This window comes from Oncorhynchus masou, chromosome 6, assembly GCF_036934945.1.
Source record: "Oncorhynchus masou masou isolate Uvic2021 chromosome 6, UVic_Omas_1.1, whole genome shotgun sequence".
NCBI lineage: Eukaryota > Metazoa > Chordata > Actinopteri > Salmoniformes > Salmonidae > Oncorhynchus > Oncorhynchus masou.
The window spans coordinates 46234562-46258400 of NC_088217.1; the positions used below are offsets into that span (position 1 = coordinate 46234562).

General features: G+C 42.6%; 1 protein-coding gene across 1 annotated transcript in view; it reads left to right on the top strand.

Moving 5' to 3' along the window:
- Nucleotides 1-23761, top strand: part of LOC135542145 (coiled-coil domain-containing protein 120-like) — a 29986-nt gene extending 6225 nt beyond the window's left edge. Inside the window, exons 2-11 of the mRNA XM_064968849.1 lie at nt 14781-14941; nt 15033-15135; nt 15603-15721; nt 16936-17040; nt 17145-17265; nt 17845-17904; nt 18334-18490; nt 18596-18697; nt 19053-20081; nt 20184-23761. Of these exons, the coding sequence (XP_064824921.1) occupies nt 15087-15135; nt 15603-15721; nt 16936-17040; nt 17145-17265; nt 17845-17904; nt 18334-18490; nt 18596-18697; nt 19053-20081; nt 20184-20280 (1839 nt within the window). The 5' untranslated portion in view covers nt 14781-14941; nt 15033-15086 and the 3' untranslated portion in view covers nt 20281-23761. The remainder of the gene's footprint in view (nt 1-14780; nt 14942-15032; nt 15136-15602; nt 15722-16935; nt 17041-17144; nt 17266-17844; nt 17905-18333; nt 18491-18595; nt 18698-19052; nt 20082-20183) is intronic.
- Nucleotides 23762-23839: the final 78 nt, after the last annotated feature.

The window sequence follows — 23839 nt, forward strand, 5'->3', positions numbered from 1 at the left end:
ACTATAACATTTTTGGGTCCCACCCACACACTGACCCAGACTCAGCTGGATAGGTGAAAGTGCCGAAAGTGTTACCTTGTATCGTACACATTGTGATGTGTCAATGAGACTCTGTGTCATCTAACAGCGAGGATTTGAACCAGTATAAAGGGCTTGGGGATTAGGACAAAACATTTTCACTGCAAGGATTTGGAATAGATACAGAGATCCCTTCATGTGGGAAAACAGTATAGTAATAATCTCTATTGACATAGGGCCACATTCCATTTTTTTATTACATTCTGTTCTACCTTGAACCTACCAGCAATCTAGTAGTAGGAGGACTCACCAGATTTCACCTATACTGTTGTTTCAGATCTGCGTAGGGTAGCGAGCCATCAAGGGCAGAGGGGAGGGAGTAGGATTTCAAAATGGGAATACTGCGCTAGCCATAGGATTGGCCACCATGTGCTAAGCTGCTCTGGGTCTTGCTGATAAGCATGTTATAATCAGTAGTTCAGGGAGGCACAGAGAGTGAGACGATATCATATTGGAAGGTCACCCGACCCTCCATAATCTCTCCACAGGGTCCAGCTGGTGGCTGACTGTTCAGGTGCAGCTTGTTGAATGAGAGACAGAATGACTGTAATAAATCCTGAAGACTGTATTTACAATATCTTTTTTTAAATCGAAGTCTCACTCACCCACCAACGAAATGGCTTCCCTCCTGCCTACAGTCGTGGCCAAAAGTTTTGAGAATGACACAAATATTAATTTCCACAAAGTCTGCTGCTTCAGTGTCTTTAGGTATTCTTGTCAGATGTTACTATGGAATGCTGAAGTATAATTACAAGCATGTCATAAGTTTCAAAGGCTTTTATTGAAATTACATGAAGTTGATGCAAGGAGTCAATTTTTAATTTATTTAACCAGGCAAGTCAGTTAAGAACACATTCTTATTTTCAATGACGGCCTGGGAACAGTGGGTTAACTGCCTGTTCAGGGGCAGAACGACAGATTTGTACCTTGTCAGCTCGGGGGTTTGAACTTGCAACCTTCCAATTGCTAGTCCAACGCTCTAACCACTAGGCTACGCTGCCGCCCAATTGAACTGCTTTCCTTGAAGCCCAATATTTGCAGTGTTGACCCTTCTTTTTCAAGACCTCTGCAATCCGCCCTGGCATACTGTCAATTAACTTCTGGGACACATCCTGACTGATGGCATAATTATTGCCTTACAAAATACTTTTAAGCTGGAAGAACTTGTCCCGATTGGTATTTTTAAATCACTGATGAATGATCTTGAGACTGATTCACTGACCCGTCAATGTTTTTAATTTGCTGTTTTTGATTTGGTTATACTCTTGTGAATTCGGTGGTTTTTACTAGATTACTTGTAGTTTTTCATGTTGTTTGTCTGTCAATTTTGTAATGACTTTTTGTAATGGCATTGTTTGCCAACAAACTGTACCTGGAGAGTTGGGAGAAGTTGCTCTCGGAGGATGTGTTGGTACCATTCTTTATTCATGGCTGTGTTCTTAGGCAAAATTATGAGTGAGCCCACTCCCTTGGCTGACAAGCAACCCCACACATGAATGGTCTCAGGATGCTTTACTGTTGGCATGACACAGGACTGATGGTAGCGCTCACCTTGTCTTCTCCGGACAAGCTTTTTTTCCGGATGCCCCAAACAATCGGAAAGGGGATTCATCAGAGAAAATGACGTTACCCCAGTCCTCATCAGTCCAATCCCTGTACCTTTTGCAGAATATCAGTCTGTCCCTGATGTTTTTCCTGGAGAGAAGTGGCTTCTCTGATACCCTTCTTGACACCAGGCCATCCTCCAAAAGTCTTCGCCTCACTGTGCGTGCAGATGCACTCACACCTGCCTGCTGCCATTCCTGAGCAAGCTCTGTAATGGTGGTGCCCCGATCCCACAGCTGAATCAACTTTAGCAAATGGTGCTTGCTGGTGCTTGCTGGACTTTCTTAGGCACCCTGAAGCCATCTTCACAACAATTGAACCGCTCTCCTTGAAGTTCTTGATGATCTGATAAATGGTTGATTTAGGTGCAATCTTACTGGCAGCAATATCCTTGTCTGTGAAGCCCTTTTTGTGCAAAGCAATGATGATGGCACTTGTTTCCTTGCAGGTAACCATGGTTGACAGAGGAAGAACAATGATTCCAAGCACCACCCTCCTTTTAAGCCTCCAGTCTGTTATTCAAACTCAATCAGCATGACAGAGTGATCTCCAGCCTTGTCCTCGTCAACACTCACACCTGTGTTAACAAGAGAATCACTGACATGATGTCAGCTGGTCCGTTTGTGGCATGGCTGAAATGCAGTGGAAATGTTTTTTGGGGTTTCAGTTAATTTGCATGGCAAATAGGGACTTTGCAATTAATTGCAATTCATCTGATCACTCTTCATAACATTCTGGAGTATATGCAAATTTCCATCATACAAACTGAGGCAGCAGACTTTGTGAAAATTAATATTCATGTCATTCTCAAAACTTTTGACCACGACTGCACACTCTTAAAAAAAAGTGCCATCTAGAACCTAAAAGGGTTCTACCTGGAACCAAAAATGGTTCTACCTGGAACCAAAAGGATTATCCTATGCCATGGGGACAGTCGAAGAACCCCTTTGGAAACCTTTTTTCGAAGAGTTTACTTAAAACATTACGAGTTTTAGTGCACCAATGTAGCACACAGCCATGCAATCTCCTTAAATAAACAAACATTGTCATTAGAATGGCCTTACTGAAGATCTCAGTGACTTTCAACGTGGCACCTTCATAGGATTCCATCTTTCCAACAAATGTCTGCCCTGCTAGAGCTGCCCCGGTCAACTGTAAGTGCTGTTATTGTGAAGTGGAAATGTCTAGGAGCAACAATGGCTCAGATGCGAAGTGGTTGGCCACACAAGCTCACAGAATGGGACTGGCGAGTGCTGAAGCACATAGCGTATAAAAATTGTCTGTCCTCAGTTGCAACACTCACTCCTGAGTTCCAAACTGCCTCCGGAAGCAATGTTAGCACAATAACTGTTCGTCAGGAGAGTCATGAAATGGGTTTCCATGGCCAAGCAGCCGCACACAAGCCTAAGATCACCATGCGCAATACCAAGCGTCGGCTGGAATGGTGTAAAGCTTGCCACCATTGGACTCTGGAGCAGTGGAAACGCGTTCTCTGGAGGGATGCTTCAACATCTGGCAATCCGAAATACGAATCTGGGTTTGGCAGATGCCAGGAAAACTCTACCTGCCCCAATGCAGGTAGAGTTCTCTAAACTCTAAAGTTTGGCGGTGGAGGAATAATGTCCCGGGGCTGTTATTCATGGTTTGGGCTAGGCCCCTTAGTTCCAGTGAAGGGAAATCTTAACGCTACAGCATACAGTGACTTTCTAGACAATTCTGTGCTCCCAACTTTGTGGCAACAGTTTCGGGAAGGCCCCTACCTGTTTCAGCATGCCAATGCCCTCTTGCATAAAGCAAAGTCAATACAGAAATGGTTTGTTGAGATCGGTGTGGAAGAACTGGCCTGCACAGAGGCCTGACTTCAACCCTATCGAACACCTTTGGGATGAATTGGAACACTGACTGCAAGCCAGGCCTAAACTCCAAACATCAGTGCCCGACCTCACTAATGCCCGTGGCTGATTGGAAGCAAGTCCCCGCAGCAATGTTCCAACATCTAGTGGAAAGCCTTCCCAGAAGAGTGTAGGCTGTTGTGGCAGTAAAGGGGGTACCAACTCCAAATTAATGCCCATGATTTTGGAATGAGATGTTCGACAAGCAGGCGTCCACATACTTTTGGTCATGTAGTGTATCTCTTGCAAAAGCAACAGGAGTCAGGGACCTTTAGAGGGGTACGCAAATGAAAATGACAATAAAATGAACTAAACGGAAAACATATTTTCGGCCAAAATGCATATGGTAAGATATGCATTTCAAACTCTGCATTTTCAACTGAAGTTCCTTCCCAGGTGTGGATATTTCCTCTGTTATATTGTTAACTTTCTATCCCCCACCCCCTGTCTTATGCTAAAGGTTTCGTCTCCATAACTGTCCTCCAGGAATACTGCATACTAACTATACTATTATCTGAAGTCAAGTCAGGAAAGTTACACAAATGAACATAGAGAAAATGTGCCAGAGCTACAGAAGAGAGCAGGTAAATTCAATACATCTGTTTGATACAGTAATGCTTACTTATGAGAGAGATCTCTTCTAAAAAATTTTTTAAAGAATGCCTGTCCTTTAAAAAAATAATATTGGTTAGTTATTATTAAATTCTGATGCTGAGTATATATATTTATAGTATATCTGTTGAGGTGAGTTTGTGTCATTTGACAAATAATGACAGGAACAGGCAGCAGCTGTGTAAACAATGGTTGTAGCCACCACCAGGATTGAGTGTGTCACTGTAGCATCACCGAGGGTCTATCTGCACTGGAGCCGAGGACACATTTCAGCTGCTCTTCTTTGAGTCTCTGCTAGTAGCATCAACATCATAATGGTATCAAAGCATTGGGTACCTATAAATAAGAAACAATTTCCATTTGGCAAAGATATAGTAGCCTACATCACAGTATTCAAAGTAGTATGTACAAAAATATGCAAATTAATACGTATTTGGACTATCTGTGCTACAGAAGAAAACCATTTCAGTATCTTTAAATGGGCTGGAATGACGCATTGTTTACTGAGCTGTGATGGATTTTTGCCTGCCCTGCAGTGGTGGGGCTATACGGCCTGTGAATATTATCATATAATAGGCTAAGCTTGTAAAGATGTGTGGACATAGTAGAAGAGAAAGAGAGGCCTGCCCTGCAGCATTGACTATGTGGCCCCCCTGGACTTGAATATTAAACTCCTGGCTGATTTGCATTTTGCATGCGTGTGATGCGAGCTGCACACGGGCTGCCTGCCTGCGCTCAAAGCTCATGTTTTAATCAGCGTGTTTCTCTCCACAGCTCATCTGTATCACGATAACCATCGTCTCACTCCTAGCATATTCTGGCTGGGTCTCCCAAGTGTCCATCTCGTTCTTATACTGTCAATAGTCACTCCGTCTTGTTTCTCTGATCATCCCACTCATCTCACTGTCTCTTACCTCATTTGGTCTGACTGGTGATTTTCCTCTAAACCTTCTTTCTTTCCCGTAGGATTCACTCAGGAATGTGAGATTAGTGCTGAGTTATTGTACCTGTGTCTCTGAACACATCTGCCCTCCAGATGTGCCAGTACGGTAGTTACCTCTGACTCACACCATGGGATCAGCAGTCCTTTCAGGTGTGCTTTATTTGGTTCTAGGTTCAAAAGGCTGTAAATCCAGAACAGTAAGATAGGAGTCCTGTTGTATTTTACCAGCTCCCCCGCTCCTCATCCCTCTCATGCCATGTTTCCCTTCATTATTTATGAACGTACCTTCATTATTTATGAACTTTCTAAACTGATTGTGGAAAGTAGAGATCTAGCTGCTCACACTGCCCTTCTGTGCTGTGTGTATTACTTGGTTTGTGTGGAAGAAAACCTTCCTAGATGACGTGCCGGCCTTATGGCTCCAGGCATCATCTCACCACACTTCCGTCCAAGTGGACACCCAACTGTTCCTGTCTGTCTCGCCATTTTTCCTATCAATCTCTCAGTCTTACCCCTTTCCCTACATGTTTTTAGACTGTTGAATGGCACATTTATTAATAATTTTGGTCGAAGTTTGGTACACCACCTCCCTCTGGTCAATAACATGATGTCCTCTTCAGTGCACATTAAGTTAAATGAAGAATAATCGATTGACTAGGACTGGAGTGGATTCATGCGATAGGTTGGGTCAGACTATCAGTGTCGATGGACAGTGAATCATTACCGAGTCAGTTGTTTGTTTAAGACAAACAACTGAATCCGTTTGCTTCCGTTTAAGAAACGGTGTCTATCACACAAGGGGAATTTCACAGTAGTACGCACAAATTGGACCGTCTCAACTCCAGGACTGGACTCCATGTTAAATGTGTGAGGTATTTGAAGCATGAATCTCGCATATGGTATGACTGAGGTGGTAGATACATGTTTGTTTTTTTACGATGATAATATGGTGCCGTTCTCTGTACACATCTTAAAAATGTTTCAACCTTACTCTTAGCTCTTGAGGCATTCTGTGTTGTTGATGGTGTTTTGCTTAGGAAAGACGGATTTGGTTATTTAGTAGACTGGAAGGAGCTGCCTGTTCTTTATGATTAAGATTCTGGAGTGAGAGATGCTCTGGCACTGAAGAGAATAACTATTGTTTGTTCTCTATGCAGCATAAGGGAATAAGGCCTGATTTGGAACAAGCTTGCATGGAATTCTGAATAATACCATAAAGAAAAATGATAGGCTACCCCTGACTTCTTTAGACTGAGATGAGTAACCTCCTGCTTTGGCCATTGCTGGCAGGCTTTAAAGTCCAGGCAGTAGATAATGGACCTTATCTGATGTTTATTTACTTGGTGCTGTATATGAATTAATATACAGTGGGGCAAAAAGTATTTAGTCAGCCACTAATTGTGCAAGTTCTCCCACTTAAAAAGATGAGAGGCCTGTAATTTTAATCATAGGTACACTTCAACTATGACAGACAAAATGAGAAAAAAAATCCAGAAAATCCCATTGTAGGATTTGTAATGAATTTATTTGCAAATTATGGTGGAAAATAAGTATTTGGTCAATAACAAAAGTTTATCTCAATACTTTGTTATATACACTTTGTTGGCAATGACAGAGGTCAAACATTTTCTGTAAGTCTTCACAAGGTTTTCACACACTGTTGCTGGTATTTTGGCCCATTCCTCCATGCAGATCTCCTCTAGAGCAGTGATGTTTTGGGGCTGTTGCTGGGCAACACGGACTTTCAACTCCCTCCATAGATTTTCTATGGGGTTGAGATCTGGAGACTGGCTAGGCCAGTCACTTTTGTTATCGACCAAATACTTATTTTCCACCATAATTTGCAAATAAATTCATTACAAATCCTACAATGTGATTTTCTGGATTTTTTTTCTCATTTTGTCTGTCATAGTTGAAGTGTACCTATGATTAAAATTACAGGCCTCATCTTTTTAAGTGGCTGAACTTGCACAATTGGTGGCTGACTAAATACTTTTTTGCCCCACTGTATATCATTCCTTCTCGCATCGATTTACTCGCTATCCTCCTCTCACCTTTTCCCTTCGCTTGTGGACTTCAGTGCCCAACACATCAGCTGTCTGTGACCTGGTGAAACAACTTTTCCAAGCCAAACCTTCATATCATGGCCACTAACTGCTACACAGCCTACATCGTTGTCACGTCATAGTCAACTTAGCTACTAGAACTAACGCCTTACTAAACCCAATACAATCATGAAGTACTGTGTACAGTCAGCAGCAAGCAGTTAAGCAGTTACACCGGCAGGCCCCAGTGGCAATAAATTAATAAAACCAAAAGCTTACCTTGACTTGGAAGAGTTCCAGTGTTGGATAGCCATAGCCAGCTAACTAACATGTCACCCATCTCTGTTTGAGCCAGGTATTTGTGTAGGCTAAACTAGCTAGCTAAGTAAGTGAAAGTTTCAAAAAGATACATACTATGAAATATAGCTAGCTCTCTCTCTTTTGCTTCTCCTTAATTTGTTTAAAACTTTTCAACTGTCTCTCTCTCTTTGAGTCAATTACTCACATTTTATGCACTACAGTGCTAGCTAGCTGTATCTTATGCTTTCAGTACTAGATTAGTTACCTAATCCTTTGATTAGGTGGACAACATGTCAATTCATTCTGCAAGAGTTCTGATAGGTTGGAGGATGTCCTCTGGAAGTTGTCATAATTACTGTGTAAGTCTATGGAAGGGGTGAGAACCATGAGTCTCCTCTGTATTGTATTGAAGTCAATGTACCCAGAGGAGGAAGGAAACTAGCTGTCCTCTGGCTACAACGTGGTGCTACCCTACAGAGTGCGGCTGAGGCTACTGTAGATCTTCATTACAAAACAGTGTGTTTTAATCAATTATTTGGTGACATGAATATATTTAGTAGAGTTATCTAAAAAGGATACCTTTAATGTTTTACTATTTTTATTTTTCACTGAGGAGGATGGTCTCCACTCATATACAGAACAAAAATATAAATGCAACATTTATTACAGTTACAGTTCATACAAGGAAATCAATCAATTGAAATAAATGCATTAGACCCAAATCTATGGATTTCACATGATTGGGCAGGGGCACAGCCATGGGTGGGCTTGGGAAGGTATAGGCCCGCCCACTTGGGAGCCAGTTTTTCCACACAAAAGGGCTTTTTTACAGACAGAAATACTCCTCAGTTTCATCAGCTGTCCGTGTGGCTGGTCTCAGATAATCCCGCAGGGGAAGAAGCCGGATGTGGAGGTCTTGGGCTGGCGTGGTCTGCGGTTGTGAGGCCGGTTGGACGTACTGACAAATTCTCTAAAACTGTGTTGGAAGCAGATTATGGTAGAAAATGAACATTAAATTTTATGGCAACAGCTCTAGTGGACATTCCTGCAGTCAACATGCCAATTGCATGCTCCCTCAACTTGAGACATCTGTGGCATTGTGTTGTGTGTCAAAATTTCACATTTTAGAGTGGCATTTTCTTTTTTATTTCACCTTTAACCAGGTAGGCTGGTTGTGAAAAAATTATCGTTTACAACTGCGACCTGGCCAAGATAAAGCAAAGCAGTGTGACACAAACAACACAGAGTTACACATGGGATAAACAAACGTACAGTCAATAACACAATAGAAAAGTCTATATACAGTGTGTGCAAATGTAGTAAGATTAGGGAGGTACGGCAATAAATAGGAAAAGTGGCAAAATAATTTCAATTTTACAATAAACACTGGAGTGGTAGATGTGCAGAAGATGAATGTGCAAGTAGAGATACTGGGGTGCAAAGGAGCAAAAAATAAATAACAATATGGCAATGAGGTAGTTGGGTGGGCTATTTACAGATGGGCTATGTACAGGTGCAATGATCGGTAAGTTGCTCTGACAGCTGAAGCTTAAAGTAAGTGAGGGAGATATAAGTCTCCAGCTTCAGTGATTTTTGCAATTCGTTGCAGTCATTGGCAACAGCGAACTGGAAGGAAAGGCGGCCAAAGTAGGAGTTGGCTTTGGGGATGACCAGTGAAATATACCTGCTGGAGAGCTTGCTACGGGTGGGTGCTGCTATGGTGACTAGTGAGCTGAGATAAGACGGAATGAGCTTTACCTAGCAAAGAATTATAGATGACCTGGAGCCAGTGGGTTTGACGCCGAATATGAAGCAAGGGCCAGCCAACGAGAGCATACAGGTCTCAGTGATGGGTAGTATATGGGGCTTTGGTGACAAAACGAATGGCACTGTTATAGACTACATCCAATTTGCTGAGTAGAGTGTTGGAGGCTATTTTGTAAATTACATCGCCCAAGTCAAGGATCGGCAGGATAGTCAGTTTTACAAGGGTATGTTTGGCAGCATGAGTGAAGGATGCTTTGTTTCGAAATAGGAAGCTGATTCTAGATAGATTTAATTTTGGACTGGAGATGCTTAATGTGAGTCTGGAAGGAGAGTTTACAGTCTAACCAGACACCTAGGTATTTGTAGTTGTCCACATATTCTAAGTCAGAACCGTCCAGAGTAGTGATGCTAGATGGACGGGCAGGTGCCGGCAGCGATCGGTTGAAGAGCATGCATTTAGTTTTACTTGCATTTAAGAGCAGTTGGAGGCCACGGAAGGAGTGTTGTATGGCATTGAAGCTCATCTGGAGGTTTGTTAACAGTGTCCAAAGAAGAGCCAGATGTATACAGAATTATTAACCCCAGCACAAGGTGCACCTGTGTAATGATCATGCTTTTTATTAAACTTCTTGAAATGCCACACTTGTCAGGTGGATGGATTATCTTGGCAAGGAAGAAATGCTCACTAACTGGGATGTAAACCAAATTTGTGGACAGAATGAGAGAATTTAGCTCTTTGTGAGTTTTTGTGATCTGGGATCTACATGTTGCGTTTAAATTTTGTTCAGTATACATGGGTTCTAACTTGAAAATTATTTGTTAGTTTACAAATTGTACAATTTATGCTCCCCACATATAAAAACCATGTAGACTGCCGGAAAACCCAGAACTCAAGATTGTAATTTCTCAAACGGTGGAGGAACATGTTGCCTGTAAACTGGGGCGCAGCAAGTGGAACTTCATTTTTTGTATGTAAAATGGCTCTGAGGATTTTCAACAATATTCACAACATATTGATACAATTACAATCTTTATATAATAAAAATATAATTTCAATAATTAAGTGTAAAAACAGATTTGAGTGAACACCAGAATGCCAGCTGCAGATGAAACAGAAAGTGAATTCTCTCCTCCCTCTATCCAAGGATTTATCTTGCAGCTATCACTGTTAAACTGGCTAGGTTTAGGATATTTACTGGCCCATACCAGTGGTAAACTTCGCTATGTTACCGACATATGGTAGTACACAAACAAAATCTAGGCAAAAAGTCATCCAGAAATGGAGTAAGAGGATAGCAAGCTAAAGTTATCTGCTGCCTCTTCAACAAGAAACAACTGTGACTACATTGATCGTAAGATCCAAAAATAAACTTTCCCATGGACCAAAGTCCACCCCTCCAAAGAAAACATGGCTCCGGGGTTTATCTGAAGTGACACCCAATCCGCGGTCCGAGCCATGGCCAAAGCATAGCATTTCAGTTTAGCCCGCACTCAGCAGGCCGTATAGAAAACTCCACTATAGCCACAGTGACAAATTACCGCAACAGCCCCCCAAAAGACCTTGAAAACTATTATTTCCCATAGTACAAGCCTATCTAGGACAGCATCAGCAGTTAGATGATAGATGTGTTTACATGTGCGTAGTTTTATCAGTGTTATTTCGATAAAAGACGTCAGCTAAATGCGGTAGCTCTACAGCCTACAGCTAGCTTGCTCTTTCAATTACCCGGTTCACTTCCATGCCAGTGATCATACTTGCGGTCTCTGCTGTTGTTGCTAGCTGTCTGAGATGCTTAAGAAGCAACATTAATGGTAGGTGCAGCATCCACTTTGAGAAGCGCATTTTTGCTGAAGCCCTCCATCCATTGTTGATTGCCATGGAAGTACTAGGATGAAATGTGCCCGCATATTGACGAGTAGACGCCCAATTCCCCACCTAACATACACATTTATCCCACTTTTTAGAAGTTTTTCATTCACCGAGTGACGCTGACTGCAGAGCGTTGTGGGATTGTTTCTGAAGTTTGATTTAGAGAAAACCTCAACCCACCTTCTGGAACAACATTACAATATTCTAACAATTCATTTAAGAGTTTATCATTTGAGAACGTTTTATTGGGGTGCTCTAAGTTACTATTATATGTGTTTCTGGCATTGAGAAATAGGTGCTAGACTGCCTTTAAAGGTTATGTTGAGATGTCAGCTAAATATCTTGAAGCAATGTTTCCAAAATGATGAATCAGGACCCACTTGTGGGATGTGTTCCTGTGTTTCTGACTATACTTTTTGGTTTATTAGGTGAGTCACAAGAAAATCCTGAAGGTTAAGCTCACAACAAACAAGTTTGGGAGCCACTGTTTTAGAGAACGTGTGGAGAATGCTGTCACTTGAAATAAACTGTTGGGTATCAAATCAAATGTATTTATATAGCCCTTCTTACATCAGCTGATATCTCAAAGTGCTGTACAGAAACCCAGCCTAAAACCCCAAACAGCAAGCAATGCAGGCGTAGAAGCATGGTGGCTTGGAAAAACTCCCTAGAAAGGCAAAGACCTAGGAAGAAACCTAGCGAAGAACCAGGCTATGAGGGGTGGCCAGTCCTCTTCTGGCTGTGCCGTGTGGAGATTATAACAGAACATGGCCAAGATGTTCAAATGTTCTTAAATGACCAGCATGGTCAAATAATAATAATTACAGTAGTTGTCGAGGTGTGCAGCAAGTCAGCACCTCAGGAGTAAATGTCAGTTGGCTTTTCATAGCCGATCATTAAGAGTATCTCTACCGCTCCTGCTGTCTCTAGAGAGTTGAAAACAGCAGGTCTGGGACAGGTAGCACGTCCGGTGAACAGGTCAGGGTTCCATAGCCGCAGGCAGAACAGTTGAAACTGGAGCAGCAGCACAGCCAGGTGGACTGGGGACAGCAAGGAGTCATCATGCCAGGTAGTCCTGAGGCATGGTCCTAGGGCTCAGTTCCTCCGAGAGTAAGAAAGAAAGAGAGAATTAGAGAGTGCATACTTAAATTCACACAGGACACTGGATAAGACGGGAGAAGTACTCCAGATATAACAAACTGACCCTAGCCCCCCGACACAAACTACTGCAGCATAAATACTGGAGGCTGAGACAGGAGGGGTCAGGAGACACTGTGGCCCCATCCGATGATACCCCCGGACAGGGCCAAACAGGAAGGATATAACCTCACCCACTTTGCCAAGCACAGCCCCCACACCACTATAGGGATATCTTCAACCACCAACTTACCATCCTGAGATGAGGCAGAGTATAGCCCACAAAGATCTCCGCCACGGCACAACCCAAGGGGGGGGACAGGAAGATCACGTCAGTGACTCAACCCACTCAAGTGATGCACCCCTCCTAGGGACGGCATGAAAGAGCACCAGTAAGCCAGTGACTCAGCCCCTGTAATGGGGTTAGAGGCAGAGAATCCCAGTGGAGAGAGGGGAACCGGCCAGGCAGAAACAGCAAGGGTGGTTCGTTGCTCCAGAGCCTTTCCATTCACTTTCACACTCCTGGGCCAGACTACACTCAATCATATGACCCACTGAAGAGATGAGTCTTCAGCAAAGACTTAAAGGTGGAGACCAAGTCTGCATCTCTCACATGGGTAGGCAGACCATTCCATAAAAATTGAGCTCTATAGGAGAAAGCCCTGCCTCCAGCTGTTTGCTTAGAAATTCTAGGGACAATTAGGAGGCCTGTGTCTTGTGACCGTAGCGTACGTGTAGGTATGTATGGCAGGACCAAATCAGAAAGATAGGTAGGAGCAAGCCCATGTAATGCTTTGTAGGTTAGCAGTAAATCCTTGAAATCAGCCCTTGCCTTAACAGGAAGCCATTGTAGGGAGGCTAGCACGGGAGTAATATGATAAAATTGTTTGGATCTAGTCAGGATTCTAGCAGCCGTATTTAGCACTAACTGAAGTTTATTTAGTTCTTTATCCGGGTAGCCGGAAAGTAAAACATTGCTATAGTCTAACCTAACAAAAGCATGGATTAATTTTTCTGCATCATTTTTGGACAGAAAGTCTCTGATTTTTGCAATGTTACGTAGATGGAAAAAAGCTGTCCTTGAAACAGTCTTGATATGTTCATCAAAAGAGAGATTAGGGTCCAGAGTAACGCAGAGGTCCTTCACAGTTTTTTTATTTGAGACGACTGTACAACCATCAAGATTAATTGTCAGATTCAACAGAAGATCTCTTTGTTTCTTGGGACCTAAAACAAGCCTCTCTGTTTTGTCTCAGTTTAAAAGTAGAACGTTTGCAGCCATCCACTTCCTTATGTCTGAAACACAGGCTTCTAGCGAGGGCAATTTTGGGGCTTCACCATGTTTCAAATGTACAGCTGTGTGTCATCCGCATAGCAGTGTAAGTTAACATTATGTTTTCTAATGACATCCCCAAGAGGTAAAATATATACTGAAAACAATAGTGGTCCTAAAACAGAACCTTGAGGAACACCGAAATTTACATTTGATTTGTCAGAGAACAAACCTTTCACAGAGACAAACTGATATCGTTCTGACAGATAAGATATAAACCAGGGTCAAGGTTTGGCTTTTTCAAGAGAGGCTTTATTACTGCCACTTTTTTGTGAGTTTGGTACACATTCGGTGGATAGAGAGACGTAGGAGGGCCAAGCACAGGAAGCAGCTCTTTCAGTAGTTTAGTTGGAATAGGGTCCAGTATGCAGCTTGAAGGTTTAGAGGCCATGATTATTTTCATCATTGTGTCAAGAGATATAGTACTAAAACACTTGAGTGTCTTACTTGATCCTAGGTCCTGGCAGAGTTGTGCAGACTCAGGACAACTGAGCTTTGGAGGAATATGCAGATTTAAAGAGGAGTCCGTAATTTGCTTTCTAATGATCATGATCTTTTCCTCAAAAAAGTTAATGAATTTAGTTAATGAATTTATTACTGCTGAAGTGAAAGCCATCCTCACTTGGGGAATGCTGGTGTAAGTTGTCTTCACTGAATGTGTGCAACTGGGCATAAACAGAGCAGATTGTGTCTTACTTTCAGTGAAAAGTTATTGCTGTTACTTTTGGTACATTATTTTATTTTGTGTTGGTTACCTTTGGAAATTGAGACATGAAACACAGTTTAGGTTTCTCTCCATCTGTTCTTCTCCATACGTTATTAATTCTGTTTCACTCTCACTCCTCTTCGAAGACATGATTGTCAGAGCTAAGAGATGCAGGCAGGCAGGCCAAGCCCTCGTACAATTGCTTTAATATTATTTATTATGTTGGCACAGTCTACACTATCATGTTAAATACTTATGTTATTTAATTTTTGAATCACTATTAAGCACACTTTTGAATTATCCTGTTAACATGAAGCCATCCTATGCCACCAAGCATACATTTTATATAATGCACATACGATGGACATAGACAGGCTAGGCCTGATAGTCTATCATTGAAACAACACACACGGTTCTTATTCTATATTAACTGTAGGCCTATTCGTTTTTAGTCACATTACCAAAAATTGAAACTCTGCCTCTCTGTTACAGGATTTGCATTAGACACCTGAAAAGAGTCACAGAGGCTCCCCCCACTGGCGGTGGCTGGGATCACTTTATTGTTTTTGACTAGTGGAAGACACATTCTTACTGGTTTAACAAAAATAGATGGCTAACCAAACTACTGAAGAACACATGCTTGAAGTTGCTAGGTAAGATGAATGTATTTAAACCAACCTGTGTTCTAGGCCCACATTATTTGTTCCATTTCTATTAGGTAATCACAGTGCTCTCTCTCAACAGGTGAGGTTTTGATTGGCTGAGGTTTGAGAAGCACGACCTCACAAATCAGACCACATGGAGGTCAAAGGGCGCCTCATCACATCCATGAGTGTGGGGGCTCCAGGTGAGTTTTACACCTCCACAGAGAGATTTGGGGTTACTTACTAATTTCTTGTGGACAGACGCATGTAACATAAGATGGTATCGTAGCATCTGTCAACAGCCTGTGGGATGTAACGACTAACAACTAACTTTGTTCCGGTGCACAGATTTTTCCGTCACTGATCCTTCAGACAAATCCCAATTTCGCAGGTGTTCACATCTTTCGGGGAGGGGACATTTGGCCCATAGACTTGCCTGGAACTTGCAGAGACAGGGGGGTGGAACTATCGCCCTGCTTCTGCTCCTCGTTCTAGTATCTTTTCTAACACATCTGCCCCCAGATCTTAATTGATAATCTGATGCAATTACACAATATTTTAAGTGCTCAGTAATACTGTAATTACCTAATAACACCATTGTTGCAACAAAGTAATTGTATAAATGGTTGTTGTCTCAGCTGCATGTGTTGATGTGTGTGTTGGTGTGCAGATCAGGATAGCAAGCTGCAAGCTGAACGCATCTCCGCACTGCAGGAGAGAAAGCAACTCCTGGAGGACCTCCTCAGCAGCCGAGTGGGAGAGCTGAGACAAGTGTGTCTGCTGGAGGCGGTCAGTTCCTCTTTCCTACCTTTTAACCATTGTAGGTCTCAGGTCAGTTCCTCTTTCCTACCTTTTAACCATTGTAGGTCTCAGGTCAGTTCCTCTTTCCTACCTTTTAACCATTGTAGGTCTCAGGTCAGTTCCTCTTTCCTACCTTTTAACCATTGTAGGTCTCAGGTCAGTTCCTCTTTCCTACCTGTTAACCATTGTAGGTCTCAGGTCAGTTCCTCTTTCCTACCTTTTAACCATTGTAGGTCTCAGGTCAGTTCCTCTTTCCTACCTTTTAACCATTGTAGGTCTCAGGTCAGTTCCTCTTTCCTACCTTTTAACCATTGTAGGTCTCAGGTCAGTTCCTCTTTCCTACCTTTTAACCATTGTAGGTCTCAGGTCAGTTCCTCTTTCCTACCTGTTAACCATTGTAGGTCTCAGGTCAGGTTAGAGGGAATGGCTCCATTCACCCAAGCCATGATATAGAGACGTGTGCTTTATCAGATTATTGAAAAGCATAAACCAACTTTGGGTTTGTTTTCTGTATCTGACTCAGTACGGAGCAGCTCTAAACCCCTGTAAACCTCAACCACCTGAAATTGTAAATCAGGCTCACTGAGTTTGGCTGCAGATGAAAGAACAACATTTGGCAACTTTTGTTCCATAGCGAAGTTTAAAGCTTTCCCCTTCCAGAGCTGCATGAGTCAAGAATATGTAGCGACAGCGTATCAATGTTAGCCTGATTTTCTCCAGAGGCAGAGCCAGACATACCAGGCAGCAGCTCCAGCTTTTCACTCACAGCTGTTTCACACATCCCCCTCCTTTTGGTTTGAAATTGAACACAGATGTGTCTCAGCTTCTCTCTAGAATAAGATTATTAATGCATGGGAAACGCTCTCTATATACTCTCTATATACAGTACTTTTGATTTGGTGGTCAGATGTACCACCATTCAAATGATACTATTCTTGAACAACAGTTTAATCTTCATTGGACTATTATGACATTAGTTCTAGCACATGTATTCAAGCGCAACAATCAACTATTTTAAGATACAAAGACTGGAGACTAACAGGATATGTATCAGTGTTTATTACATTTGTTTCTATTGCTCAATTATATAACTATATTATATAACAGACAGTATGACATTTGACTTGGCATTGGCTGTATGAAAACAGTGTTCACTTTTTAATCTAACTAGGCTAATTCTGTGGCATGTATTTTGTCTGCAGGAGCTGACCGGGAAGGTCCCACATGTTTTCCCCCTGGAGACAGGAGAGAGAGCTCCCGTTGTACAGCGCAGGGCTGGCCTGCCACATAACAACACCAGGGGAGAGGTCAGAGGACTTTCTCAAATACTGTGACACTGGTCACAGAGGTCCTGAATGTCTGTTAATACTGGTTATCAACACATCACTGACTAAGCTATTGCTTTGTGCAGGATGAGACAGGTCAGCGAAGGCAGATGAAAACAATCTTCAGTGGTGCCCTGTACAGGCACTCAGAGTCAGACAGGAATGTCCCCAACAGCAGGAGGACCGTTCACCGGGGATGCCACACAGGTAAGGCAGTGCTGTGTACAGCAGAGTTCAAAGACGTGTTCACAGCTATACATACATATCTTGATAAATGTTTCCATGATATCTATCTAGGCCAAACAACTGGGTACTGGGTAGCCCTTTCCTGCAGTCACATTACCTAGTGGCTTCATTGGTGGAATGTTATTAATATTTTTCATCATTTGATAATTAATCAAATAAATACAAATTTACTGCTGGAAATCCAGTGATTCTATGTCAATTCTTTGTTATATTTCAATCTTCTGTGATGTATATAAAGTGTAATATTGGGATGCAAACTCAAAATGTAATACATTTCAACTCTATATCCGACATGGTACAGGTGTCTTCTTGTTTTAAAGCCTATAACCATGTGTGTCAGGTGTATTTGTTTAAGACTACCAAGAAACTCTCTGTGTGGCCCTGATTTAGCTCACTGCAGTGAAAGGTTAACCTCACAGAAGTTCACTTTGATATGAGCCAGTTTCCTCTCCTGTCCCCTCCAATGATGTGATGGTACAGTGTGTGTATTTGGTCTCTACTCCATGTGATACAAAGAGGTAGTGTTTGTTTTTCTTGCAGAGGACACGGTGATGTCAGAGAGCACTAGCTCCATGTCAGATTCAACATCCCATGACAACGGTGAGCTAGCCAGAGCTGCAAAAACAATCATAACAACCAAATCTGTTAATGCTAGTGGGTAAAAATCATTGAGCAGTTAGCTTTGTCTGTTTCACCCAAACACTGAAGTCTTGCAAAATATTATCCAAACGTCTAGACAGAGTTTGTTTTCATTGCGTTATTCGGTGAGGCTACATAAAAAGAGAGATTGGATGATTGGTACTGTGCATACTCAGTTTATAATCAGTTACTAGATGACAGATCACATTTCAGTACCTATCGTAAAAATGAGAAGAGCGAAGACTTACATTTGTCTTCCTTAAATTCAGAATTAGACGGCTGCTGTCTGATTATGTTCATGACAGAGAATGTTCTGTTTACTGTATTTGCGTGTCGATTGTGAGTTAGGGTGACTCAAGTTGACCAAACCTCATCTTCTCCCTCCCTTAGAGGAGTCCTCTCCCAGTGTGGCAGCAGACCACCGCTCCATGTCCCAGCCCCGTCTGTCCCTGGGCAGCCCAGACCACCAGGTCTGTAGGAAACTGTCCCCAGTGGAGATATACTATGAAATGAGGACGCGCCGTAACTCTGTGACCAGCTCCATCAGGTATTGTCTGTGTGTGTGTGTGTGTGTGTGTGTGTGTGTGTGTACACGTGTAACGCTCTCCTACTTCTTGTGTCTAAAGCTATGAACTCATGTTGTTTTTCCTAGCCCTAGTCATTCTCTACCAAGGAGTACATCTAATGTTGAAGGCAGAAGTGTTCCTGCTACCCCCCTCATCGCCCGGACTGCCCCAATCAGTGTTCATGTCAGGTAATATTCCTCCTCTGGTCCAGTGCTTCTGCTTAATGCAGCACATCCACTGCTACCCACCCACTATGATGACAGAGAGGCTGACAGAATAACAGATGAGTGCAGCAGGTAATTAGACTACAGAACATGCCAGCAATGGTAAACATTGCATCAACATTTGCATCAACATTTTATCATCAAAGCTCTCAAGATGATTTATTTTGTGAGAATTCAGATGCTTAGTGCCATAGATACTTATATCATGCTCCCTTTGATATCACACATTCAATCAATGGAATATGAAATGTAAAGATATTGTGTTTACATTAGGACTAACCTATTACAATAAGCTCCTTGCTCTCTTTCTCTCCTTCAGATCGGATGGCTCTGGTGGGATTGCACTAAAGCAGTGGTCTGGCAGCCTGGATGTACCTCATATGGTGCCCTTAACCCAGGAAGGCTCCTCCTCGGAGCGCAGAGGCTGCCCGTACAGCTCCCGTGCCCGGCGGAGCAACAGTTCTGAGGCCTTGCTTGACCGCTCCAGTCTCCCCGAGGACCCAGGCCCCAGGAACGGGATGCCCGCCAAAGGAGGGCCTTACAAAAGCTCTGAGACCCTCACTGATGGCAAGCTGAGGCACATCCACCTGGGCAGTCCTGAGAGACACTTGGACGGATCTGTGGAGCAGGGCAACATGCGGCTGTCCATGGGTGGGAGAGGAGAAGCAGGGGGAGGGGGTTACAACGAGCTCCTAATGGATTACATCTGGGGGAAGCAACAGAGGATTCAAGTGCAACACCAGCTGTACCAATCAACAGGTAGAATCTGGCAGGACATTTCCTCTCCTCGATCGTCCACTGCTGCAGTGCCTCCTCAAGCCAACGGCTTCTCCCTATCCCAGGTGCATCTACCCAGTGCTGCCCCACCCTACAGCCCCATGGTGATCCGTGGCTCCCAGGATGAGCCTCACAGAGTCAAAGTCACGCGGACCAAGTCCTGTGGACCCTTCATCCCCTTGCAGCATGACACCATCCTGCTCTCTGCCTATGAGTCTCCCCACCCTGCCCCAAGCTCCACTACCTCCTCCATTCCCAACCTGCACCCCTACCAGACTGAGCTGTCCGGCCCCTCGTTCAATCACAGGCCTCCCCAGTTCTCTCGCCCAACCCCGGAGGACTCGACGAGGAGTCTACATAAAGCTCTGGCGCTGGAGGGTCTCAGAGACTGGTACCTGAGGAACGCCCTTGGCTACCCAACTACCACGTCAAAGGGGCATGATTCAGGGGTCTCCCGCCTCTCACACCCCCACCCTTTGGTGCACCAGGCTCAGTCTATACAAGGTGATCCACTCCATAGGTCCCAGATGTCTCAGTCAGCCAGCTTCCATGGCCACCCACTGCATGGAAGGTGAGTATTTCTGTACTTTGTAATGATTGTTGGTAACATTCACACAGGTGCAGATTCCGGTACTTTTGAGTACTGTGATGATTTGTGCTCTCTCTATGGCAGGTCAATGGAGTTCTCACTCTATCAAGAGCCCGTTCATCCTCAGATGCAAGACATGACTCCGAAGGAGCCCAGCGCTGACCCTGGCACGTTGGTCTAATGTAGCTGAATCATTTTTTAAACACACACACACACACACACACACACACACACACAGATCCAGACAATGTAAAGGGAGCTGATATAAGGTGACCCCACAAGCTAAAAAAAAACACATTACAACCCCAGCAGAAAAAGACTGTAAAGCCGTTCTGAATGCCCTGTTATTCTGTAGCTACCGTATACTGTATTTATTGTATTCTATCGTTGGTCAGACCCAAGCCACATGTAACAAACATCCTCCTTGTTTAACCTAACAAATCTCCCAATATATAATTTTTTTACAGAATATAGTATATGTATTCTAAATAACTATTTTGTATCTTATGAGGTATAAAGAATAGATATAGAACAGGTCATTTATTGCTCATTAGTCTTGTGATTTACAAACATATGTAATGAACTCATATGATCTAAAAAGTATTTAGACACCAGTGAATGTGTAAATGTACATGTTTGTAAAGATGAATATATTACATCTGTCTTATCTTTTCATCTGTCCATCAAAAATGCATTGGCTTGCTATTTCTCATTTTTGTTAAACGAATGGGGACTTACATTGCAATATGGTAGACTGAGGAACAGGAGCTGTGGCTCTGTGTTTAAAACAGAACCCTACCTTTTGTAAAAACGTTAGTGCTTTCTAATAATCTGCAATGCTAACACTAATCCTTTCAAAGCTTGGTCTTCAATCAACAAATGAAAGCAATGCCTGTTGTTGCCAAATTGAGTTGTTTCATGCAATCTCATTTTTCTGCATTTTCTGAGTCCAGCTGCTGAAATGTCATAATAGTAATGTTCAGAGGGCTTTTACTGGTCTAGGACAGTCGTTTAATGAACTTTCTTGTCATTTTTATTCATTCAGTTGCGTAGCATGTTTTCCTTCAGAGCACTTTATGAATGTCAAAAGCCTTAACCCCTCAAAAGCAAGTAGAACAGTGGGATGGGACATTTTCCCCAAGAGAGAACACTTGAAAACCAGAAAATGGTTGACAGGATATCAAGTTTGAGCAAATAAGAAAATGTGTGGCCCAATTGGACATTCAAGATCAACAATAAACCACACATTTGGATCTGTATGTATCATGATAATAAGAAAGATTTGACTATAAATTCCTTTTAAAAGGATCTAACAAGAACAGGGCTAGGGATGGCACTGCTGAATGATGGCATGAGCAGGCCTTATGTCAGAACTGTGCTAGTAGGAGATTCCATTTCCAATGAAATCATGTTGTCATACGCTACTCCTAGTGTTGGCACAATGTTATCATAATGATAAAAAATATTTTAAGTCATTAATGCCACCACAATTCAAGAGCTTCCCATGATGTGCTACGTGACCAAAACTATGTGGACACCTGCTAATCGAACGTCTCATTCCAAAATCATGGGCATTAATATGGAGTTGGTCCCCCCTTTGTTGCTATAACAGCCTTCACTCTTCTGGGAAGCCCTTCCAATAGATGTTGGAACATTGCTACTGGGACTTTCTCCCATTCAGCCACAAGTGCATTAGTGAGGTCGGGCACTGATGTTGGGCGATCAGACCTGGCTCGCAGTCAGCGTTCCAATTCATCCCAAAGGTGATCGATGGGGTTGAGGGTCAGGCCTCTGTGCAGGCCAGTGAAGTTCTTCCACACCAATCTCGACAAACCCTTTCTGTATGGACCTCGCCTTGTACAGGAGGGAATTGTCAAACTGTTGTCACAGAATTGGATGCACAGAATTGTCTAGAATGTCATTGTATGCTGTAGCGTTAAGACTTCCCTTCACTGGAACTAAGGGGCCTAGCCCAAACCGTGAAAAACAGCCCCAGACCATTATTCCTCCTCCACCAACTTTACAGTTGGCACTATGCATTGGGGCAGGTGGCATTCTCCTGGCATCCTCTAAAACCCAGATTTGTCCGTCGGACTGCCAGATGGTGAAGCGTGATTCATCACTCCAGAGAACGCGTTTCCACTGCTCCAGAGTCCAATGATGGCGAGCTTTACACCACCCTAGCCGAAGCTTGGCATTACGCGTGGTGATCTTAGGCTTGTCTGCGGCTGCTCGGCCATGGAAACCCATTTAATGAAGCTCCAGACTAACACTTATTGTGCTGACTTTGCTTCCAGAGGCAGTTTGGAACTTGGTAGTGTGTGTTGCAACCAAGAACAGACGATTTTTATGCACTACGCGCTTTAGCACTCAGCGGTCCCGTTCTGTGAGCTTGTGTGGCCTACCACTTAGCTGCTGAGCTGTTGTTGCTCCTAGACATTTCCACTTCACAATAACAGCACTTACAGTTTACCGGGGCAGCTCTAGCAGGGCAGAAATTTGATTAATTGACTTGTTGGAAAGGTGGCATCCTATGACGGTGCCTCATTAAAAGTCAATGAGCTCTTCAGAAAAGGTCATTCTACTGCCAATGTTTGTCAATGGAGATTGCATTACTGTGTGCTCGATTTTATACACCTGTCCGTAATGGTTGTGGCTGAAATAGCAGAATCCGCTAATTTGAAGGGGTGTCCACATACTTTTGTATTTATAGTGTATGTGCTTGTCTGTTCTTGTGTATCATAGGTTCATGATTATACCATTATAAAAGTGCATCATTAACTAAATTAATGGTAGGAAAGGAATACCTCTGGAATAATATTGAAAGTGTAAGTGTATTTCTTCATTGATCATTATGGTGCAAACTGTCATCTGAAAACAAAAAAAGTATGTACGTAGCTAATAATGATCTTTCATTTTTACTGAGGATAATAGACTCATGAATGCCATGGCTTTTCATCTATTGACATGTTTTACAGCTGAAAATGTTCCTTTTTCTCAAGTACCTTTAGTGGAATGTTATATGGTTTTAAATGTTGCTGTTTTCCCATTCAGTAGTTAGTGTGTGAAATTCTTCCAGCTAGTCTAAACCTGAAACGGATGACCAAACTGCTGTGCATTGGGGGTCATAAATGTATTTTTCAGGTGATGTAACTTATGTCTGTAAAACATAATGAATATACACTCAGCTCAAAGCAAATTTATCCAGAATATATATATTGTATATTTATGAACTTAATAATATTTTGTATCTTTTTGTGAAATACACTTCTGTCATAAAGCCCATACAATTCTCAGCACCAGCAAGATAAGTGTGGTGTTAATTGACATTTACAAATGTATTTGTTTTTTCGATTTTTGGAGTAATGCCACAAATGAGTTATATTGATTGACTGGAATGAGTTGAGACAAGTTTTTTTCATCCCATTAGGCCATGACCATATTTCAAAGGGGTGAGACATACTGTACATTTTTGGTGGGAGGAGGATGGGGTGCATTCATTGATCTTTTTTTAATAAAGTGTAATCATGGTTAATTAAACATGTTGAAATGGAATCATTCAACAACAAAAAAACGACAGTATGTTGATTTTCATGTATTTACAATGTAATGACTGTGAGTGATTTGCCTCAGTTCAATAAAATATGTATCATAGGACATTTCATCAGTTCATCCTTATTAGCCTAATTCTAATGGCTTTGGCTTTGCTTGAAGAATGACACAATTTGACAGATTACTTT